This window comes from Anoplopoma fimbria, chromosome 21 (genome assembly GCF_027596085.1).
Source record: "Anoplopoma fimbria isolate UVic2021 breed Golden Eagle Sablefish chromosome 21, Afim_UVic_2022, whole genome shotgun sequence".
Taxonomy (NCBI): Eukaryota; Metazoa; Chordata; class Actinopteri; order Perciformes; family Anoplopomatidae; genus Anoplopoma; species Anoplopoma fimbria.
Window position 1 is genome coordinate 6,894,637 of NC_072469.1, and position 24,288 is coordinate 6,918,924.

A 24,288-nucleotide genomic window follows, 5' to 3' on the forward strand; every position below is an offset into this window, starting at 1 on the left:
GTTCAAAAAAAAGAAAACTGCTCGTGACAATTAGAGTCTTCTCTCTCGTCATCAGACCTGCGAGGATGCCAATAATGGCAGCCTGCATCTGAAATATAAATGTGGACACAGCAGTCCCCATATCAAACATAATTCATGATCCACAAGCTATGTTCTCTGATGGCGAAAAAAACGATGTATTTTCATGTTTTATGCACATTTGAATTGCTTTTACAAGATCAAGATGGTACGTCTTCTCTCTTAAAGCGAAAAGCTGTCTCTGCCATAAGCTAGGCCGGCTTCTCCTCTCCTTCTTTGCTATTAATTATTTTCTCTGTGGCATGTGTTTGTTTGGTTGGTGCGGGGTGTCAACAGCGATGCACACACTGTCAGGACTGTTGACAGGCACTGAGAATTATCTAGCTTCACTGGAAATATTCTAGACTGCAGACTCTGACAACCGTAAATTATGCCCATGGAACAATGTGTACATGCGGGCTTTGAAGTGGAGACAAAAGCATAAACATTATTACAAATGCATTAATTCATTCAAGAGTATGATCTGGTGTTTTGGGGAGCCACAATTAGGTGTCCATCTGAAGTTCATCCGTTCTTAACTGTACAGGCCTTCAATGTGAACTTTTACCCTGTAATTCTGCGCTGACATCGTCATTATCGAGTCAATAACATTTTCTTTGGTGTGTGCATGCATCTGACTGCACAACTGAACCCTGTATAGATCTTCAAATTGGAAGGAGAAAATGTTTTAGAGTTTTAACCTCAAATCTAGCGTACAAAAACCCCCCACAAAAAATAAAGAACTTGATTGTGTAATGCACCTTCCTTTAAATCAAAACAAAATACTTCTTGTTCAGGTCAGAGAGGACAAATCATAAGGATCGAGAGTGTGATTGAGGAAGGAGAGAAGGAGGGAGAGGTTGGAGAACAGAGGCATGAGTGTTTGAGTTTTAAGTGGTGTGATGAAAAGTGTGTCATTGTTGTTTTTTTTGGTGTTTTGGGCTCTGCAGGGTAGCAGCAGGCTCCCTGAGAATGAGTCTTAAAGGTTGGCTGACAAGTGCCTTCCAAACATGCACATAGTGAAACATGCAAACACTCACACTCACACATTGTGAACAATTGTACCAAAAGCTGCAATTTCCCCGAGTGGAATGACGCAAATGATCGTTATGAGTGTTGAAGCAGGAAAAAGGTGTTCAGCATAAAGCAGACCTGACTAGCAGTGCTGGAATAAAGCTTTCATGAATAACCAGAGCTCTGGTCTGACTCCACTAGGTGTTGCTCATTCAACAGTTTTAAAGTCTCATCTCTTGATCATTGTTGAAGCAGCAGTCTAAGTATACAATAATAAGCGGCTCTACAACATATCTTCCTCTATATCTGTGTGCGTGTTTGTGCATTAGAGTGTATCTTACCTGCTGTCCGGGCTTGATTGGTGACAGCGTGATTCCCTGGGTGTTGATGACGGGCAGGATCTGATTGCCGATCACCGTGGCGATGATCTGGCCTTGAGCATTGGTCAGAAGCTGAGGTGTAATTGGCTGTACCTGCAGTGCTGGGTTGCCACCCCCTGATTGGCTGGAGGGCCCTGCAGAGTTGGGCATCAGTGGGATTGTTCCAATTATCTACGAAGGGGGTAGAGAGGAGACGAAATCAGCCGGGCAGTTTAAAAAAAAAGAAAAGAAGATGGAGCAGAGAGGGTAAACGCTACTGGAGGTATCAGTCTTAATGATCTCTGCCGCTGAGAGTCTTTTTTTTGGCCTTTTTGGAAACAAAGCATGAGCCGGTCATTTAGCCGTGTTGTGAGGTTAATCAGAGCGCTCAGTGTTCCGAGTCGATTCGAGTGTGATTTTCAAAGAAAAAAAACATGCACAAAGCTTCCACTGATCATCTGTCTGCTGGTTTTACAGGCTCGAGCAAGTGAAGCCAAAGCAGACTGCTGGGAGCGCACTGCAAAAGGTCAGCGCTGAATACCTGTGTGTGTGATGGTGCACACCACTGACTGTATTATCTATCACCAGGCCGAGCCCGGGATGAGTGTGCGTATGTGTGACTGTGTGTGTGTGTGTGTGTGTGTGTGTGTGTGTGTGTGTGTATGTGTGTCTAAGTGTGTTTGTGCTTAAGTGTCTTTGTCTGTCTCTGGTGAGAAGGAGTGAGGCTGCAGAGAGAGACCCCCATTTCACCCCTCTCTCTCTCTCTCTCTCTCACACCCAGGCAGAAAGGAAGGAGTGGAAAGAGAGAGCAAGAGAAGAAACAATGAGAGGGAGGAAAGAGGAGCATCGGAGAGTGAGACAGGACCTTGTGTTTCTAATTCGACTCTCAGGGTCCCAGGGGTACTTCACCCCCCCCCCCTTCAGCCCAGGCTTTCCTCTCCTCTGTGGCTGTAATCAGGAAGGGCAGATCAAAGGGGGCGGCAGAGTGTCACTGCAGCGTTTTAGCTCTCAGAGCTGCCAGAGTGTGGCCAAGAGTGGCGCTTTAGGGGGGACTTAGCGCCTCTTCACCATGATGAAGGTTAATGTCATCTGGGGACTGGTTCTGAGCAGCCGTGGCCCCGGCCCCGCCCCCCCCCCCCGCTGACATCGCTCCTGCACCAGGCCTCATTACACCAGAGAGCAGCTCAACGTGGATGAGGCGCCCATCATTTCAAATTCTGTTATCTGGCAACTGGACAAAGAGATGCTTTTGCAAAAAACTGCGCCGTCTTCAGCTCTTAAAGTTCATATTTTAGTTTAAGCTTCTACACCTCGACACAGAACCACAAACAGCTCCTACATATTATTAGCCAGGCCTTGTGTGGCTCCCTTATAGCCACCGCTGCTGATGTGTTTCAGCACTAGGTCCTCCTCACCCCTCCCCTCCCCTCCCCTCGTCTCTTTGACATAATAGGGAGGGATCAGTGAGAGAAAGGTGGGCCGACAATCTGTAATTCATCCCTGCCACGGCTCATTTGCTTACGTTGCTTCGCATTAGGGGAGAGATAATTTATCTCTCTCTCCGCGCCGGCTTTACAAATTCACTGTAATGCTCTCCTGCCACTTAGCATATTTTATTGCCCTGCCTGACGCTCTTGTCTCCGGAGTCCCACTGATCCCGCTTTGCGCGCCGCTGTGGCAGGGAACTTGTTCCGCTCAATTATTCATCGTCATTGGACTAAGTGGTTGTTCTATAAGCATAATAAAATAGCAGGCAGCTGACAGCTTAGCTCTCGTCCCCGTCCCACCATGCAATGCTTCTCCATCGGACTATCTCAGGCAGATGTTTCCTGGCAGCGTCTCACAGCTCTTCTTGAGCTGGAAGGGGAAACGTTCTTAGAAGAGTCAACTGCTTGAGAGATAATTCATAGACAGAAGGGAAGACTTTATTATACACTTTCCTGATGGGGAAAGGTTTACGGAGCATGGTCCTCATTTACAAAAGTATTTGTGAGTTTATAAATAAGGATAATGATAATCAAACCTCAATACTATTTTACTTTTTGAGCGCTTCTGTTTCACAAAAAAGGGAATTTAATGACACAATGAGTGATCAGAATCTCAGGTATACATATTCTTTTAACATTAATCATCAGACCTAAATCAAGAATACTTTTTTCACTTCAGCTTATATTTAAGCAAAGTTCATCACCTAACACTTTTTGGCAGTTTCGCAACATTCCTACATTTTCCGTATCAAATGAGGTATTGTTTTGATATTAATGCCAAACCTCAGCTATCAAAAAATCTAACATTTTCTACAAATGCCCGACACAATACATACTGACACCATTTCCCACTATATGCTTATGCGTTATAAGAAGTGCAACTCTATGTTACACCATGTTACGTCCAAATCTCTAACTAACCTTGTTATTTTCTTGTGAGACAAAAGTGACAACAGCAATGCCAAGTTATTTGTTTCATTCATTTAAACGTTGCTATAAATTCCTCATGTTTTTACTGATTATGAACACCGCTGAAGTTACTCTTGAGAAGGTTGCATGTGCGCTTCAAAAGCTGCAGTCCTCAAAATAAACCTGCAGGAACTTTACTCTCTGAACAAAAAGCTCAAATTTGCTGGAGACATGCAATCATTTTCATTTCTTCAGGTGCAATTTAATCATAACACCATTTCACAAATACGCAGCTTTCTCTCGTTCACTGCAGAGGCCCTCTCCTCAGTTATCTTTCAGTTTGTTCTCGTTTATTTGGCTTCCTGTGTTTGCTTCCCGCTCCACTTCGTATGGCATGAGAGTAACGTGCCTCTCTCCACCCAGCAGAACTCATTAAGATTATGCTGCTCTTGTTTCCACAGAAATGTCATCTCATCTCTCCAGCCAGGGCAATCTGTATCTTTAGCCATGGTCGCCAGGCAATATCTCTGCCCATTTTCTCTCCTCCACTGTTCATGCGGTGAATTCGAGACCCAAGAGGGAAAATGTTTGGGAAGTTTGGACTCGTGTCAACAAACAAGTCCAAAAAAGCTAACATTCAGAGCAAAGCAAAGGCTAAAACAGCAGACTCATAGTGGTCGACTGGATAGAAGACATTTCCTGGGTAAGCTGTCGGCTATTTTCTATTAATTTAACAGCCTTTGTACAATTTTCTCAAATATACAAGATGTATTACAGTAGATTAATGCAGCAAGGATTACTTGTTTATTTATCTGACAAAATCATCAAACATTAGGTTGTTGCAGAGACTCAAATGCGAGTATTTGCTGCTTTTCTGTGTTTTATATCATTTCACATTTTGTATCTTTGGTTTTGGGATTGTTGGTCGAACAAAACAAGCAATCTGGAAACTTGTACTTCATTGAAAGAATAATTGATAGTGAAAATAATCAATAGCTGTAGCCCTACAGAAGATTTACAGTTACAAGGGCAACAGCAGTTTACACTGCGGTTACACTTAATCTAAGGGCTGGAAGCTTCCGTCAATACAAAGGGGCACACTTGCTCTGCAGGTTAACCGTGCATGTGTTCCTTACCTGTTGTTCGCTGCATTAGTTCCAACAGAGTCGACCTCAGGGGCACAAAGCCCGAATGCTGGGAGTAAAAGGGATGCATGGCCTGACAACCCAAATTTGGGGAGAAACGGGTTCCATACAGAAAGCTAAGGAACCAGTGTTTTATCAAACTGGGACTTTCCACACACACAAACCAGTTCGGTGCTGTCTACACCGCTCAGGACGTGCGGTACGCTCCATGAAGCGGCCGCTAATGTCCTCATTTCCCCAGCACAGTTTTACTGCCATATTAAAGCTGCAGGCAAAGTGAGAATTTGAATTGAATAGAAGATGTTCAAAAAAATGCCACAAAGAAAAAAATTAAATCTAGAGTGGCAGTGATTTAGCAATATTCTGGCTTTTATCCACAGCCTTAATCACTGTTGTAGAGGCGGTGAGGATAAAAAGAGCCTCATTGATTTCCCTTGGAGAATAAAGAAGCTGGGGCCAATATAATTAAGGTTTAAAAACATATTGAACTCCAAACGTCCATCAATCACGGCACTTTTTCAAGGTCCCCAGAGCTCTCGCTTATGAAAAGGTCTTTTGACTGAGATGTGGAGGAAATTAAAAGGTCAAAGACAGTACACCACGTTTTTAGTGACTTTTTACTCAAAGAGAACGGTGATGATAAAGATTGTTCTCTCATTTCCATTGAAACACTACCCTGAATGGATGAAAGCAGATCTCTAGGAAATACAAACCCCCAAAAAATCCTGTTTTGTAGCTTTTCCATGCTGAAAGCTCTCAGAGTGTGTTTGGTGGATCTCTAGCCTTGTTTGAGGTATGTATTCGCCTGTATAATCTCCTCAGTGTTGGGGGGGAAAGGGGGTGTGGGACCTTCTGATATGGTAGTGCGTGTTTCAGAGCCCTCCGCCTGAATAATGCTGTGGAATAATGAGGTGGGGAGTAAAGGCTGTAGCCCACGGCTTTGACCGTCTCTGTGACCTGATTATGTCAGGGACTGTCAGCCGCCAAGACACTACAAAAGCACAGAGCATCCCATCAAGTCCATATCCACAGTGATCTGTCCCCAGTGCTCCAGGCACCTTGTGAGTCCATACTGTCTCATTAGCGACGTTTAGCATCAAGCGCTCGCACACGGACAACACTTTACTATAAACAGGGAGGCCTGGTCACACTGGTGGAACTGAAATGTAAATTCAGTGGGCTATAAGTCAAGTTTAACAATTAAAATTCAACCGTTTTTGCTCGTTTTTAGTGGCAGGAAATTTCACCTAGTGCTTTGGTTTCACCATGTTTGTGTTAAGTTTATACTGAGAACAGAACAAGGGTTAAAAGATGAAACAGGGGTTAAGCTAAATAACACAGAGTGGCATGAAAGGGCACATTGTCCACACAATTTTCCTTTAATATGTGCTGTGTGCACCTGCGATAAGATGATTCATTAGATAGGGCCCCACAATGACAAGCATCATCGTTCAAGCCTCTGGCTACTGATGGAACAATTCTGCAGCCACCCTGTAAATATGACAAGGTCAGCGTTTTACAGCGACAGGCGCATGCGGATGGGAGAAAGAAGGGCTTTGTTTATTCCCAAAAAGCTTAATATATGTTCGGGGGGGGGGGGCAACCAGAGTGTAGACAAACAGCTTGGAGACAACACACAGCTTCCCCACTAGAAATCTATGAGGAAAGATCAGAAATACTATACAAATGTTTTGTTTGGAGCTGCACATTCGTAGGTGATAGATGGTCCAGCAACATCTCTTACAGATCCGTTACCAAAGGAACTGTAGTATTTAATTAGCTGTATGTATAATAGATCATTCAGAATGTATTCTTTTTTTATCATGTCAGCTACATGACAATACACAGCACCCACCTGTCCTTGTGCGTTGGTGACCAGCTGTCCGGTGGCTCCTTGCAGGTTTGACAAGGCGTTTCCAAACACCTGGGAACCGGCGATGGATCCCATGGCTGCTGCCGCTGCTACCGCCGCCTGGCTGGCCAACGGATTCAGCTGGTGAGGGCAGAGAAATCAATCATCAAAATTGTACCTTTATGTACCCGGCATGCAGATGTTTATTAGTTTAATGTTAATTCCTAAAAAAAGCAGGTTTAGGAGAGCTCTGTGTGTGTGTGTGTGTGTGTGTGTGTGTGGGGGGGGGGCTTCATTGTTGCAGAGGCCAGAAAAAGGCTAACTGCACTGGTCTGCGTAGACCAGTAGTCCATCATACAGTTCCCAGAGGTCTGTGCTCCTGAACCCAGTGGGAGGCTCAAGGGTAGGGAGGAGCAGAGAGAACGGGAGGGTGGTTGTGAATAAGTGGCCATTTTACCGCTCTAAGTGCTTCCTCTGGCCCCCGAGGCTCCCCACGGGCCGAGCCGAGCCTCTCCGCCCGCAGCATCGGCCCAACAGCATCTGCTTTCACAATAGAGCCGGGCCGTGTGGCCATGCATCACTGTATCGCCAACCCCCTTCGATATGCTTCGACTAAGAATTCCTCCTGCGTCATAATGCACTATGGCGCAGTGTTACTTCTGTAGGAGAGGAGGGGTAAAATGACCGTCTTTACCCCTCGCTGTAATGGACTCATCTGGTCTGGCCTGTGGTTGTGAAAAGAGGCTCCTTGCATCGGGGACAGGTTGTAGAGCCCAGCCACATCGCCGAGATTACCCATATAAATCAAGCTAACCACTTATTAGGGGGCTGAAAATGCACTGCTGATTTGGTTGTAGTGCAGCAGAGCAAAGTCTTATTAGGTTGAGTAAGTAGATCAAAGACCAAGACGAGATAGGAGACCTCCCAATTACTCAACAGAATAGAGAAATAATAGAAACATTGCTTAGAAGCAGGCTGCCTGCTCCCTGCTGCTAATACTGGGTGGAAACATATTCAAACAAAATTGCTGAAATTGAAAGTAGAGTTTATATAAAAAGGTATTGCATGTGTTTTTTTAAATTGCATTTTTGTAAAAATACAACGTGCTGTAAAAGAAACTATTTTACTAAGAGCATCAATGTTTCCGCACTCTCTGTTCTCTGCAGGGAATTCAGCTGTATTCATCTGAAATCATTCAGTTGCCATTCATTTTTTTTTATTTTTTATCTTACCCCAGCACCATATATTATTACACTTTCTGAAATCAAATGATGAAAAAATGCCACAGAGCGATCAATACTTTTTCATTGACAGTAAAGGTTAAGCACATTAAGAATGACACTGCATTTGTCTTATGAAATCATATTTCATGTAGGTGGCCTCAAATTGGCCGTGATTGATATTGCCTCCTCTCGTCTGAAAGTCATCCAGTTTTTCCTCGATAATCGCAAGATTGTCTTTTTATGTGTCCAGCAGTCGTCCTTCGGAGAGTTCAAAGTCTCAAATGTTAGAAAAGAACCTGATTCTAACTTTATATGCAGAAGTAACAGAAGAGATAACAGAACCTCAGTAAAGCTACAACATTATGTAACCTACGTGTAACTGCGGAATAATGTGTTACCTAGTTTGGATGCTCCAACAGTTAAACAGTAATTTGCATTTGTATAGCTCCTTTCTAGTGTTCTGCTTTACACCACACATCAGCATTCACCCGTTCAAACACACACATACTCTCATACTCATAGACTGTTGGCATAGGCTGCCATGCAAGGTGCCAATCTGCCCGTCAGGATCAGGATGCTCATTCACACACCAATGGCAAAGTTTGGGGTTCAGTTTCTTGCCCAAGGACACTGCGACATGTGGACCAGAGGAGCCGGGGATCGAACCAACCCTTAAGGGATATAACTGAAATATCTTCATAAATATACACAGTTTAAACATTTATACTGCAAAATAAATACATTTTTGTACTACTATCATTATCACAATCGCCAAATTTATGACTACACAGTTATTATGGTCTCTGACTTACTCTCATTTAAAGAAAAGTTTGAATTAAAACTTTGGTTTTGAAAAGCTTTTAGAATTTTTAAAAGTGCAACAGCTAAAACATCTCGCCAGGCCGTGGATAAAATAAGTTTTGTGTTATATAAACAGTTATCAAAATCACATACCAAGATAGATTTGGCCAACACTTGTCTAAGCATGTATAATGCACATTAACACCACTATCTTCTCTTATTAAACTAACCGTACTAACATGAAACGCGAACTAGGCGAAAGTTGTAATAGTTCTTTCATGTTAGATAATATTGGCCATGTTTTTTGCTGTCTGGAGACCAAGACAATATAAATATATATCCGGGAGGACACCGACAGTGGAAACAGCTCATCATGTGATTTAAATGTTCACTATGTCAGAATTTATTCAGAAAAAGCGTTTCCATATCACATTTAGCGCATCGATATTTTTCAACCGCAAAAACTTTCTTGCACAATTGATGATGCTTTATACTTCAAAATGCGCATAAAAAAATATGCCAAACATGGCTACTCAGCAGATAAATCCCTCTTAATTTATGGCATAAAAAGTAGAACTGGTAGTTGAAAGGAAAAAATAAAACCTGGACCAGCTACCGGTGGTGGTAGCTTCTGTTTTGTGAATATAAAATGTCTTTTTAAGTGTTGATGTAGGGGTCTCTAAGCCATTTTGGTGAAAACAGTATTATGGGTGTTGTGATAGTGAATGTGGACACAGAGAAAAGCCAACAGGGCCAGTTAAACAGAGTTAAAAAAAGGCTACAGATCAACAAACAGATAATGTGATCTGCCCGGGCGAGCACACCCTGAGCCCCCCTGAAAATCTGCTGTGCTTGGTGTCATTGCGTGAGTGATGGGTAGTTGGAGAAGCTTTCAGATTTATTTGAAACATTATCATTGGGTTTCATTCGATGATAGCCCTTTCAGGTGCTATGTTATTCTGCTAAATCTAGGTGAAAAGAGAGCAGGCTTTACCGCTGCCTCTTTACTGGCGGTGGGTAATATGGATAGCAGTTGGAAGGAGAGCCAGGAATAAGGAGAGGCGAGGCTGTGTTCAACACCTAAACAGGTGATTTTCCGCCACGGTGACTCCTCTCAACACCTCGGCGGGAGGCACAAAATGACAGACCTGGCCTAGCATTTGTACTGATTGCATGTGTTGGAGGAGATAAACAGTGATCTTCCAGTTTGCAGAGCCTGCATGTTAACCATTGTGTTTCATTCTTTTCATTCCCAAATGAAAAGGGTCGTCTAAGAGGACTTTCAGCACTCTCAGTCAGTGCCGGCATAACAAAAACAAACTGAAGCCAGTGTATCTGTTAAAGAAATGTTTGAAATGTTAAATTCAAGTCAGAAATGTCTATTTTGCCAAGACATTCTCATTTTGTGTGGCAGCAAATCTTTGCACTACTCAAGCCTCCATTATATCATGTGACATCATCTTGTCACCTTTTAGTCACCACCACTGCTATCACTCTCTGCACTATCATAGTTTATTATAGCCAAATATAAAAGGCTACACAGGGATCAGCAAGCACAAAATAAGTGTCTCTGAAAGGACAAAAAAATAAATAAAAAGCCTGCAAATTCTTAAAAATGCATCTTTTCTCTGGGTGATATGAAGGGGAGGGAATCTAAACTCGGCCAGGCGCTCCGTTGCCTGTTTGACCATGAGGGTCACCTGGTGCAGCAACCCGTGTAATCTCAGGAATAGAAGGAAAAATAGCGTCCCCGCAAACCGTGGAGAGACCCCTGGAAACCAAAATTGTCTGACACAAACTAACTGTGGAGTTTATTCTTGGATTTGCTCTTTTCATGTGGCCGTTTAAAACTTAATTGCTTTTTTTTGTTGCGCGACCTGCACAGGACAAAAAAAGAGCAAAGATAAATGGACAAAGTGGTGCAGACACCGGCAGCCAGGCAGATTTGTCTACGCTCAGTCTTCAGCGGTGTGTAAAACTTATTTTCTGCTCATCTATGATTCAACAACAGAATCAAACATATATAATATATCAGAGTTAAAGGAGGATATAAGACCACAGAGAAAGATTAAAGCAAATTGGTGATCAGTAATGGCTTTAATTGACAATGAAAGCAGATATTTGTGAACCAAAATATTTTTCTTTTCAAAAAGTCTTTCAGATTGAAAACAGGTGGAATATGTTAGTTTGGAAGAATATGACACACGCCAAAGTTTTCATGGTTTACTTGCTGCCACAAAATTGCTTCAAAGTGGGTCAAACTGTAAATAAAGAGTCATTGCACTATTGTTTCTGAGAAGAATGTCCTTTATCTCAGGGACAACATGGAAGTTTCCCTCGTTTATCCCGGCCCCACATCTCCGTCTCCTCCCTGCTCTTTTTTCCCCACTTCGGAGTGAATGTAATCAGCTGTGACATGAGAAAACGCGCTCTCTGTCTGTCAGGACTCTGCTAGTCTTCTGCTGACAGTCCTCTGCTGACTCTCCCTCCTCCCCCAAATCGGCCTTTCCCCCACCTCCCTGTCTCCCCTCCCTCGCTTCCTCCGTGCTTATGAACATCAAAATGCCATTAGGCCCTCCGAAACACCTCTGGTCCCTTGGTTAACGGGGGCCTCGCACTGTGGTCGTGCACTCTGAGTCCTCCGAGCCCCGGCTATTGCTCACCACTGGGCCTCTGGTCCAGCCGTTGTGAAAAACAAACCCCTAAAAAAAAGAGCCATTCTTGAGGAAAAATATTGGGAAGTGAAAGACGGATAGAACAACTGGGGCAGATAACACCCGGCACAATACAATAACGCTGCACCCGGAGACGGTCGGACATTGTAATTGCTTAAGGCATTGGAGGGACGGCGGTGGCAGCCGGTGTGGATGTGGAGGTGGCACGGCGGGCGCTAATGGAGTGATGTCATATGAAACGGCAGAATGACAGCTAGTTAACTGAGGAGGTTTGGCTGATCAAATAAAATGCATTAACTCCAGGAAATGGATATCGCGGGCAGCCAGAGAAATGGCCATATCTAATGAGGCAAAATGCAAATGAAGGAGGAAAAGAGTCGTGAAAACGTTTAAACTAACTATAAAGGGATGATGGAGTGTCGGACAGTGGCCGTCAATCTCCCCACTCATTACCCTCATGTGAAATTAACAGCAGCTTTAATCATGACATAAAATCTGCTCCAGCCCATTTGTTGATAATTGTGAGGCACCGAGGTTCAGAGTGGGTTTCTTGTCATCAATCACAGCAGCAGTGTATTTCCTCTGGTTAGGGGACACTCTGCGAGCAAAAACACAAGTTATACTACATTCCTCTTACACTATCTCTCTTCCTGAGGAATGATCTATAATATTTAGCTGTTTCCAGATGTATTAAATTTGAAACTACTTGGTGATTAAGTATCTACGGGAAAGTGCTGACCATTTCAGCTCATGATGTGACATATTTGGTGCAGTTATTTCTGTACCATGCTAGCGTTGGGTTGGAAATCATAGCAGCGTTAAACCGGTGTTGCAGTTAATCTACTGCTGCTCCGGCTTTGACTTTAAAGTGGATACCTGGCTAGGTTTTTTTTCGGTTGCTGTGAGAAAATGAAAAATAAAAATCATTAAAGTCAGGAGATCAGACTATAAAGAAATTATGAACACCAGGATTTTGGTGTATTATTGAAGACCCTCCTCAGCCTTTGGATGACAAGTACCTAAATGATTCAATACGTAATAAAATATATTTCTTGATTTCAGGAGTTCCATTCCCGTTGCAACGACTGCTATCCCATTTGTTTTCGTTAAGTTGGAAATCTCTTTTCACTCTGCTGTTGTTTGACATATAAATATAGCATTTGAATGACTTTAATATCCTTCTAATCAATGTCCGGTGATCTTTTGATGTCCTCAATTCAATATAGGAAGGGTCATCCATGCCGCAGCTTTATAAACACAATAAAGGTAAATGATTACTCTCCACTCTGGTGTCCAAAAATACGGCCAGTAATGAAGAGAAATGGAGGAGTTTGAGGGGAGGCCTGTCATGTGTCATTGGCCAACTCTAAGCCCTAAGATTAATCACGAGAGAGGGGCTCTGTGGCTAAGATGTGGTCACCCTTGATCGATAAATCCGCCTCCCTCCCCTCCCTCCACGTCTCTCTGCTTCACTGTCTCTTTCTTCTTCTCCAAAATATACACAACCGTCGGCACAAGCTAAATCAGCATAAGTGGGGAGATGAATTGATGACATTTACAGCCGTATTTGTATTGATTACTAGAGTTTTGACTTCTGAGGCTCCCCTCTCTGAGGAGTTGACTTAAGGATATTAAGATTTTTTTAATTCTAGTTGAGTCTATTTACGAAACCATAAATTGCACATTCCTTTAATTAAAAAAAAAAGTCCATCCACTAGGAAAAATATAAAAATGCACCTCATAGAGTTCAGGGCAGCAGGGTACAGTTTAGAGGAATTTCAATTTACGCAGTCCACTATACATTGCGAAATACCGAATCTAGTCTCTGCTAAACCACGACTGAAAACACTGTGGAGAAGAATTTCTGGTAATATTCTGCAGGGACCACAAATGGGACTTTTGACTTGGTCTATGAGGAGGGCATAATGCAATAACATTGCATTAGAAGGGTCTTTTTACAGCGTGGCAGTGCTGCACGGCCGTATTCCTTGTGTGAACCGGTGCTCTGTTTGCGGTCACTAATGGGCATCAGAAATTACAGGCAGTGGAATCGCGCCCCGCGGGGGGACTGGCCTCCTCAGCGGAGCGGAGCACTTAGACAGTGTCTGGGAGCCTGCTGGAGGAGGAAGGGGGGAACTCAATGTCACAGCCCTGCCTCATAATTAAAGAAACCCTATTCCTTATCCTCTGTTAGGTGAGCCCTCGCTTGGTGCTCTATGTGAAGGCTCCCCTGTGGGCGTCTAATACGTGTTGCCCCCAATGTGCATGTGGGCTGATCGGGGAGCTGTGCCTTTCTGCTGGGTGTCAGAGCTGGAAGCCCTCTGACCAACGCGAGAGTAGCGGGCGCCACGTTTAGAAGAATCACAGACCTCAAAAATCAAAGGGGGTGAGGTCTGAAAACCCAATAAAACCAGAAAAGCCAAAAAGTAAGTGCAAGGCAGCCTGTAGGAGTAATTTAAAAAAAGTTACCAAATGATCCTTCTGAAATATGATAAATTTAAGTTTCTCCCTATTTATAAATTCAGGGCTCATCGTTGGTCCTTAAGTCTGTAGATTTCCTTCCTGCCTAATCCCTCATTTGAAGTAAATAAAAGTAGTAGAGCTGTCATGGTCAGGTTGTTTTCCTCATCTAGCTCCCATGCTTTATAATTATTCATATGAAATGTGGTTCTGTTGATGGGCAACAGTCTTATTTTCTGCTTCAGTCAACAGTGCACATTTGTATTTCTAAATTGTGGAGCGCTTGTTATGTAAGGCAATTTTCTGCCTTCTTAAGAGCCGGATCTCCTGTGCATTAATAAGAGGCTAGGCTGAGCTGCTGGAGAGCTGAGGGCCCGTTCATGCTCCAAACCACACAGCCAAAACCAGCAGCACACAGTCTGCCACCACAAACCGTTTTATACATACTTAACAGTTTTATGAGGAAAGAGGGATTTTAAAACAGGTGTTATTATGGATAATGGTCAGATGTGAGATGTCTTAAAGCTCATGTGTATTCAGATCTTTTTGCAACTTCCCCTTAAGATTATTGTTAAATCTGGTAAAAAATAGAGAACCGCAGGAAATACTGAGATCATGAACCAAGATTTCCACTTTTTTTTTTTACTTACTCACCTCTATTTACCTGATTATTTATGTTTTCTGACAACTGCCGGTCTGAATGCTTTTTTAAAGGCTCATTGAAATACTAAATACATTCATTAAATGTGCATTTCCTTCCCAAAGAAGTTAAAGATAATAAGTCAAATCATTTCAGAATGAGGAGCAAATCAGTGGCCTCATTATTAGATATGGCCCAACCCTTTACTACTACTACTACTACTACTACTACTACTACTACTACTAAAGTAAACAAACATAATTATATAAGTGACTTTGTAAAATAATACAATGAGCAGCATGTATTTGTTTGGCTTTGACAAGCAATCACCACAATTGTATGCTGATGGTAATTTAATCTGTAAAATGATATTCCTATTAATAAACTCAGTGATCTTTATACCAAACCACAGACAACACAGTTGAGTTATGAGACATTTGATAGATAATGGACTCTTCCCTCAACAGAAGCGTTTCCAGTTTCATCGACAAGCCACAGCATAAGCCATTGGGTCTACATTTGAGCAAGTCATTTTAATTTTGATTTAATGCCCCATGGAATGATGGCGGCCCGTTTCGCTAAATTGAATAGACGTGGAGCTAATCTGGAAAATCAATTAATCGATGTGCAAGGCTCATTTAATACACATGTTAATATAATGGGGGAGACACCCCACCGCCCATAATGAAAAGACACATTTGGAGCAAATTGGACAGTGGTGATTTTAACAGCGGTTGACATCAGTAAAAGTGCACTGCAGTGGAGAAAAAAAATAAAATGACATGAGTGTCTGAAGGGGGCCTCAGCTGGAGACAAAAGCAGCAGAGTAGGGCCCGAGACTAGAGGAGGATGGTGGAGGGAACGGGAGGAGATGGAGGGCAGAATGGCAAGGAGGTGAGGAGAGAGGGAGAGTGCAGACAGCCGGGCCTCTGAAAGGCCGTTGTGGTTGGCAGCCGCTGACCTTGGTGACGATGGGTTTTCACCAGAGGCTTTCTAATGAAGGCTGATTGCCAGGGAATAGTGAGGAAGCCAAGGGGTAGAAAGGAGAAGAGAGGGAAGAGAGAGAAGAGAGAGAGAGGGAGAAAAGGATAGAGGAGAGGCTCAGGTAATTGCAGCACTTGTGGGTCTGAGGCCCTGCGGTCCTGTGATGCCGGGGTGCAGTGGGGAAGAAGAGAGATGTCTGTGGACGCTTTGGTGGTAAATTGTGGAGCACAGGGGTAGGAGGCAGGCCCCTAGGCTGTAATTACCCCTATGAGTGTGCAGCTGGAGAGTGGACAGGCCCAGTGTGGGGCTCTGACAGCGATCAAGGAGACGACTGCGAAGGGGAGTCGAGACAGACACACAGACAGACGGCAGGAGTCTGACGGAGGAGCAAGACAGGACGCCTCCATCTCCCTGCCAGGCAGGCAGGGAGATGGAGGCACACACACACACCCGAAAACCAGCCAGCCAGACACTGGACCAAGGTCAGAGGCTATTAGCTGACACACAACATGCCGGGGACAAGACAGCCATGACAAGAGACAGTGTTGAAGATGCTGCTCCCGGATGGAGAAAGACATAATGTAGAAGGATTTGGCTAAAAAAGAAAAAAAAAGGCAACTAATTAGACCAGAGCCAAAAAGAGAGAGAGAGAAGGATGTTGGGGCTCCACTGGATGGCGCAGCAGGGTTAGGGGGGTCCTCGGCATTGGAACTGGAATAAGAGAGTTGATAGGCTGGCCTAAGCTTCCCGCTGCCACGGATCAGTATGTTCTACCTCTCCTCTCCCTGCCTGTGCTGATGTAACCCACTGGAGTGGCAAATTACACCAGACCTACAGCTGTAGCCCGACATTATGATTAATTTGATCAGTAATTTCTCCTGTTTTTCATTTTAATCGCCGCGACCATTCTGCTGTGGCAGGTCTTTCAGATCTAATTAAGATCAATTCCGGTGTAACAGACTTGGCGAGCGCCTTCACCCCGTCAAATCCCCGAGCTCTCCGGGCGTGGAGAAAACCTGCAGCTCTAATCAATCAACTTCCAGGCAAAATCCAGCGCGCTCCCGCAATCAGCCCATTAACACACTTAAGCAAATTTCATAATCTCCCCCCGTCTATTTGTCATCACTGTGGTGGCTATTTCAGGCAGCCACAGGCCGCATGTACTCTGCATGTTGGGGAGCAGAGAGGGAGTGGGCGGGGCAGAAAGGTAAATTCTGATTCTGTTTAACCAAATTAGCTGCAGTAATCTGAGTTCAGACCATTGACTCAAGGGGACACCGTCTGTTGTTGTATGATTTGCATTGTAATCGGGATATTAATGAGGCAACTAATGAATTCTGTTTCACAAATTAAAAGCACCAAACACTAAAAACTCTAGGGATGTAACGAATGCTCAGGATTACCTCACTATGGGTTTACCAAGAAGATCACACAGCTCCCATGAGAAGAGAATTACAATGGGACATTAATTGGAACATAATGAGTGTTTGTCTCTGCAGCTCTGTGCTGTATTTTCAGCAAATAGTTGAATGGCTGGGTGATTCTGCACGTCTGAATAATGACGGGGGGAAATAGGGGTGTTATCTGCATAATGCTGATTGTATTATGGTAATTATGAGTTGTCTTTACCAGCTCCTCTGGGTGAAGCATGGAAACACCAGGAATGCCTTTCTGGGTGTTCAATTAAAACAAACAAAAGGAGGTTCACGGTGACAATTCACGTGTCTTTGTGAGAAGGTCTCTGCTTAGGGAGTCTCCAGGAAATTGAAAAAAACTTTTGTGAATTAACCACAGTGATTCTGGGACAAAAACAAATCCAATCACTGACCCCGGCGGATGGAGAGAGGAGGAGCCGCTGTTTAAATCCTATTGCATCTTTGAGTGGGTGCTGAGGCTGCGACCTGTCCTTGGGCGAGCCCCTCGCTGGGTGACACACTCTTTGACAACAGCAGCACTGACCCAGAGAAACTAAACCTTTTACGGCCTTTATGCCTCTCCCACACACACCACACACACACACACACACACACACACACACACACACACACACACACACACACACACACACACACACACACACACACACACACACACACACACACACACACACACACAGACGCACTTCATAATCCTATTTGATGAGCCAATATCTTAATGATACCTGATGTGGCCCTTTGGCCCCCCCTCAAGGGAGGTCTGTCCTCAGTCATCATAATCAGCCTCACTGCTTCTTTTAGAAGAAGATAATCCGTATAATGCTAAGGGGTCTCCGCCTTATCAATGCAGGGAGCTTGTTCTAAAGTAACCCTGCTGCCTTTGTGAGTCAGAGAGGGAGAGCACAGATTCTAGGGAATTTAACAAAATAGTGTTTTCCTCATAAATCAGAGACTTATAAGTAGGACGGTCTGATTATAGTGCATCTGTTATCCGAGGTCTTTGTGCGTTGCCTGGTGAAAGCTTAATGTGTGAATCTGTGTGTTGGTCAGTAGTCCTTGTATCCACAGTCAGACTGGACAGTGTGTTTGGTGCAATGTAGCGGCTAGCCTTTGGAGCCCATTAAATCCAGAGGCTGTTTTTCCTGCTGAGTCTCACTAGGCCCTGACAGGGCCGGAGAGGGCTGCAAGGGGGAAACAAATAGCCCAACTCATCCCGGCCATAAAGAAGGTTGCACCACAACCCAATAAGGGTCTGACGCTGATGAATGTGACCAGGGACAGAAAGGCGACCCTGGCCAGTCTCCACCAGAAATGAAACCACAGGGATATAAAATAGGTTATTATCGTCACACAGTGACAGCCAAACGGACAGAAGGGCAGAGATGGATGGACGGACAAAGTGACGAAAAAGGAGGTTGAGTAGGAAGAGCAGGGAAGATTAAGGGACTGATTGCAGCCAGAAAGTCCAAGGTTAAATAACCTCAGAATCCCTCCTGAATCTGCGGCAGGAGGATCTGAGTCGTAGTTCTTCTCTGGTTGTGAGGTTTGATGAGCTCAAATGCGTCAAAGCTTCAGCAAAGAGATTCATATTATAATAGCTCCACATAGAGAGTAGAGCTGCCAGCCAAGATCAAGTGCTGACAGAGAATCAAGCATCGTGTACGCTGCTTATGCACGTCAGTTCTTTAAGTGGAGTAACTACACATCAAATAGAATGTGTAGTTACTAATTAGTGGGGTCTTTTTTATTTGTCTTTGTGGTATAATTAATGAATTGTGTACCTGATATGCATTATTACTGGAAGTCTTGTATCTGCATACAATGGCGAGAGTTGAGATCATGCAAAAGCAAAGCCCCAATCTTACATATTTATCGGAAATACTGCTGATAGAGGCCGACATATTGGATTTATTTAATCAGATATTAGTATGATGTAACCAATGAATTCACATTAAATACTGTTTTGTGGTATTTATTCAATAAAAACACAACTTTATAAATCTTCTAGAAAAGTATATGATCTTTTATAAAAGCCTGAAAAGAAAGTTGTTGTATGAATATCTGAAATGATAGCTAAGCGGTGATATGTAGCTAGAGAATCATGTGACCTTGGACCAACAAGAGTTAAAGACAGTGACTAATCAAGCAAAAGTCGGTTCCATATGGGCATGAGGCCGACTCTATGAGTTAACGTATCAGAATGAGTTGGATTGGTGCAGCTCATGGACTCACCGACAGAGGCATGGGTGGGGTGACGGGCGAGGGGAGGCTGCGGGCCGGCGACTGGTTGGGCCGATGCGGCGGGGAGTGCTGCTGCTGTCCGGAGGCGGAGGAGCAGGTAGAGCCCGGAGACGGGACAGAGGTCTGCTGCTGGCTGGGCGGGGTCATGTGATGCTGGGATGACAGCTGGTTCTGGGTGTGGGCGAGGGTCTGTTGGTGATGGTGTTGCTGCTGTTGCTGTTGATGCTGCTGTTGTTGTTGTTGTTGCTGCTGCTGCTGCTGCTGGTGGTGGTGATGCTGCATCTGTTGGAGCTGCTGCAGGTGTTGGAGCTGGGAGCTCAGTGATGAGGTAGCTGTTGATGAAAGAACAGTGACTTGTTTTGTTTTTTGTCTTTGCGCTGGAGACCTGAACTCTGCATATAGAGAGCAACAAACGCAAATCAAATTGAGACTGACGTGTGTTTTAGCACATAAACAGCAAGCCCTCGTTATTTGAAGAACATGCTCACACCTCAGATAGAAACACTGTACACATGGAGGTGTGGGATGTATGGCAAGTACAGTGACAGACAGATGCAAATTGCATGGAGCCACAACAAGGTCCTCCAGGGTTTTTAGGCTGCACGATGGAGTCAGTGAATTTAATTTAGCTAGTTGGAGGACAAAGCCATCAAGCCTGACTGATATAATTGCTCTCTCTGGAGCCAAAAGTCTTCATTGTGACTTGGAGAATGTCAGAATCTTTGGTTTAATGGCTTAAAATCTCATAAGAAAGAGACATCCATCTTCACTGGAGGACTTCAGAAATAAACCCATTAACTAATTGGATCCAATAATGGAGCGCCATTAGAAGCTAATTTCTACATTTAAATGCTTATAAATTTTTCTGCTGTTTAAAAAAACGGTTAACACTCAGGCTGTGCCGGTCTGCAGCCACACCAGCATGCAAATACGCCCAAGGACCCAGAACGTCCACCTCAAATATTATATCGAAAGAAATCTTGGCGTGAACACTGTGCAGGTGCACCTCAACTTCATGGTTATTTTCTATGGCTGTTCACTCAAAAAACATCTGAATACAGAATACAGTGGATCACATAAATCCATACCCCAACATGGACAGCAAATAATGTCTACTAAAGGTATCAACCGTAGTACAATATGTGGAGAATCGGGCTAAAAAACATCAAAGCTGACCTTCACAGCTCTTTAAAACAAAAAGGACAACCTGAGTTTCCATACAGATATGATGGATAGAAAAGTGTTTTTATACCTGTGCTCACATTCAGAAAGCTCTTTACAGCGTTTTTATCAGTCAGACTAAAAGAAACTATGTTCTATATAGAAACATGTGAGTATACAGTGATACGATAAATGTATTCATGGGCCATGCTAGATGCAAAGGGCATACAAAAAATAAAATACCAATGGCCTTAAACCTTAGAATATAATGTTCCTACACACAGTTCATCTTTTGCCTTTGACCCTGTGATGTTACAGCTCTGTATAGAAAATAACAGAAACGGATCACAACATGATTTTCTCAGGATTGAAAGAGGATACAAGCTCGGCGGGGACAAGAGTCTGATCTCTGTGTTGATATCTGACTGGACTGCACTACAGAAAGAAACTGTTGTGGAGTTTAACAGATTTGAACCGAGGCCAGAAGATAGAAATACAGGGTAAAGCATAAACTTTATATACTGTACTAAATCAATCAATCATGTATACTGAATTATATGATTATTGTGCATCATCTATAGCCAATTAGCTTAGAATTGTCAAACTGGTGAATAAATCAAACAACATATTTACAAGATTGAAAAGTTAAAAAATTATAACTGGTTAAATTGCACAAAGGAAACTATTTTTCTCCCTAAACTACTTTTATGAAACCCCTTTTCCCTTAATTATATATATTAAAAAGGGCTTTCAAATTACCTTACTACAGATTTTGTTTAATTTGACACATTGCATATGTATGTGGATATATATAACACGTTACAACACCCCTCACTACAACATAATGTAAAGCACTATGAGAAAACTGGTGCATTTTAACACAATGCACTGTTAAAATGTCTTGAAACACAAAGGAATGAATAACAATAGAGTGTTTGTGAACATCTGTTGATAATGCAGCAGAACAATAGTGAACACAGGCGTAGGCGAGCTTGTATACATACAGAATCAATGCACTTAAATAATTTACGTATGGTTGCCTCATAAAAGATGAATAAAACATCAGGACAGACATGTCTTTGATTAGTGTGGTCACTACGACTCCGGGACAGGCACATATGAACATTTGATGAACATCAGATCATCCTCCTCTTTCCTCACTGTGGCAGAAGCCAGCGTCCTCTTGGCCAGTAAACAGTCCACTTTTATAGTTCTTCTACCTCCTGACGCATTGACACCTCTCTCACACCCCTCATCATGAATTAAATATCACCTGCGCAAACGGCAAGAGTCCGATTCTCACTTGAAATGTTGGGGCAAGTTGTCTAGCAAGCGGCGAGCCCCCTGACACGACCGGCTCTTTTCCTTTGCAACTTCGCCACGACAAAATGTTGAGAACCTTTTATTATTTATTTTTTTAAAGATGGAATAAAAACAGAACAAAGACGGAGAAACTAAAGGAGGGGTAAAATGAGATTTCTGTCAAAAAATTATCGAAACCAGGAGAAGATCAAAGACGACTGAAGAATTTCCTGCAGCGCCAACCATTACGCCGAGGAACAAGAGGTACAACAAAAAATATGAGGCAAAAGAAAACAAATACAGAGGGAATATGGAAGAAGCCCCATGTGGCCTTATTATAAGGGCTACACCGCAGGTACTATATTCTTTAACAGCAGTGCTTTATAAATTCTGTCATCTTGTTAAGATTGTCAGGACCACTGACCCTCCCTTCCCCTCTAACTGGGCAACTGGCATTTTCTGAAGCTCATTCTTTTAACCCCAGCTGTCTGATTGCTTTGGTTGAGCACATAATCCAAACGGCTTGTCTCAGCTAATTGTTTGTGCTCCTTCCTCCAGCAGACGCAGGGCCGAGGATGAGAGTGGGGAGCTTCACTTATGATGGAGAGAGGGCGAAAAAAGGGTGCCGGGATCCTACACTGCTCATTATATCTCCCACTGTCTCTTTGTTGTGTTTCATATTCACCAGTTCTCCCGACTGCGATAGAAGCGGCGCTCCCACTTGATCATAACGCCCGGGGGGGGGCATAAGAGCAAGGGGGTCCCACTTTCACTGTTGTCACAACTCGCCTGTGTTAATGTTTATAATGAGGAATGAGCCAGATCATAAAAAAAGAGAGCCACGCAGCTAAATGATCAGATACAAGCTGAACTGTGGAGTTTTGTGCTCCATTTAACCATTTAACAACAATCATTTGGGACTATGAAACACCAGCACTGAGAAGTCTACGGCCTCCAACCTCAGTGCTTTGAGAAACTGTCTGCCATCTCTTTCTTCTCTCTTTTTTTTTTTTTTTTGCTTTAGTGCCACAGTAGAAATCAACTGTTATCTTTGACTGTCCCGGCCCAAGCTCGTGAAGTACTGGAGGACGAAGCGAGACTGATTGTCGGAGGTCGAAAGGCTAGGTCAAAGTCAGCTCATTCGTCAGACAAAATGCTATTTTTGTTTCCCGTGCGGTTGAGGAGTGAAGGTGGGGGGGGGGACGCAGCCTGCTCTCTCATTACCAGCGCTATCCCAGTAGTCCCTGCCAACCCCCCTTATTATGGCACTTTTCTCTCTGGGGATGATTCGACTCCTTGTTTTCCCCTCAATGCACAACACCTTGGTTTACAACCATTTCACTTAGAGTTATCTTATATATCGTTTGTGTGAGCAGGTGGAGTCAAAGCAGGATCCAGACCTTTAACATATCTGCCACGTGCATAACTACTCAACCAAGATGTGAGCTTTGAGAAACATGCAGGACATTAATGCTGAAATACTGCCACAAAGGCAAAGTATGTGTGATGTGCATGTGTGAAAATATACAAACTACATAACATACCCGTTCTTCCTTAAAACTAAGCAGCAGCTGTAAATGTATTGCGCAAAAAGAAATATCTAATGATGCATTTAGGCTTGCCAGAAAGCTTATAGGAATAGGTGCCCATCATATTATATCCCTTAGAAAAGGCCCAGCCAAGGCCAACAGGAAGAGGGACTATAGTCATCATGTCCACACAAAAGGACTGCATCAAAATGTGTGTGCTCCACACAGAATAAAGTACGGTCAGGCGAAGGCAGAAGTGATTAACTCATGTCGCAGGAATTCAAGTATCCTGGGGGTCAAAAAGGAGAAAAAAAAACAACAACTGTACAAAAACCTTGGTTAGAAAGTATTGAGTTCACAAGGATGAATAAAATCTAGTCGCCTTTATGTCAGATCAGTGTGAGAGGGGACAAACAAGCTCCCCATTACTGCTCTGCCTCACGTTCCGCTATGGGAGTTCATAAACCACTGTCTCAATTGCCTTTTCAGAGAGTCACACTGATAATTACTCCACTGGAGGTAAGGAGATTTAGCCTCTATGAGATCTGGTAATTACAAAGGTGGTCAAAGGAAGGTCATTTTTACTCTGCGGATTAGATCGGAGCACCCGCTCACTGATGAAGTGGATAACATCACTGGTTCTACTCATTTCTTTAGTAAACTTTTATCTACGTTGGTCACTTTGTGTCACATTGACAACCCTTCGTCCATGTAAGTAAATTCATCATTTTCATTAGGGATTATTCAGTCGATTTCTTTTCCTTAACAATAATCGATTTAGCCTTTTCACTGTCAACTTATACGCAACTCAATAGTTGTTGTTTTTTAAACAGACATGAAAAAGAAAGAAAAGCAAAAAATGTGTTGGGCATTCCTCAATGTAATATAGAAATGCCGTGCATAGAAAATGTAACAGAAGTACCAAAGTTATTTTAGCAAAATTTTATTAAAATATTAAAAGGTAAAACTCCTCTCATGCAAAAAGATGGCAACGAGTGCTATATTATTGCTGT

At 43.3% G+C, this 24,288-nt stretch overlaps 1 protein-coding gene across 1 annotated transcript in view; it reads right to left on the reverse strand.

The window, feature by feature from the left end:
• Nucleotides 1-24,288, reverse strand: part of pou6f2 (POU class 6 homeobox 2) — a 71,879-nt gene that overhangs the window by 9,864 nt on the left and 37,727 nt on the right. The window contains 3 exon segments of the mRNA XM_054622573.1: nucleotides 1,413-1,622; nucleotides 6,827-6,964; nucleotides 19,275-19,615. Coding sequence (XP_054478548.1) covers nucleotides 1,413-1,622; nucleotides 6,827-6,964; nucleotides 19,275-19,615 — 689 coding nt within the window.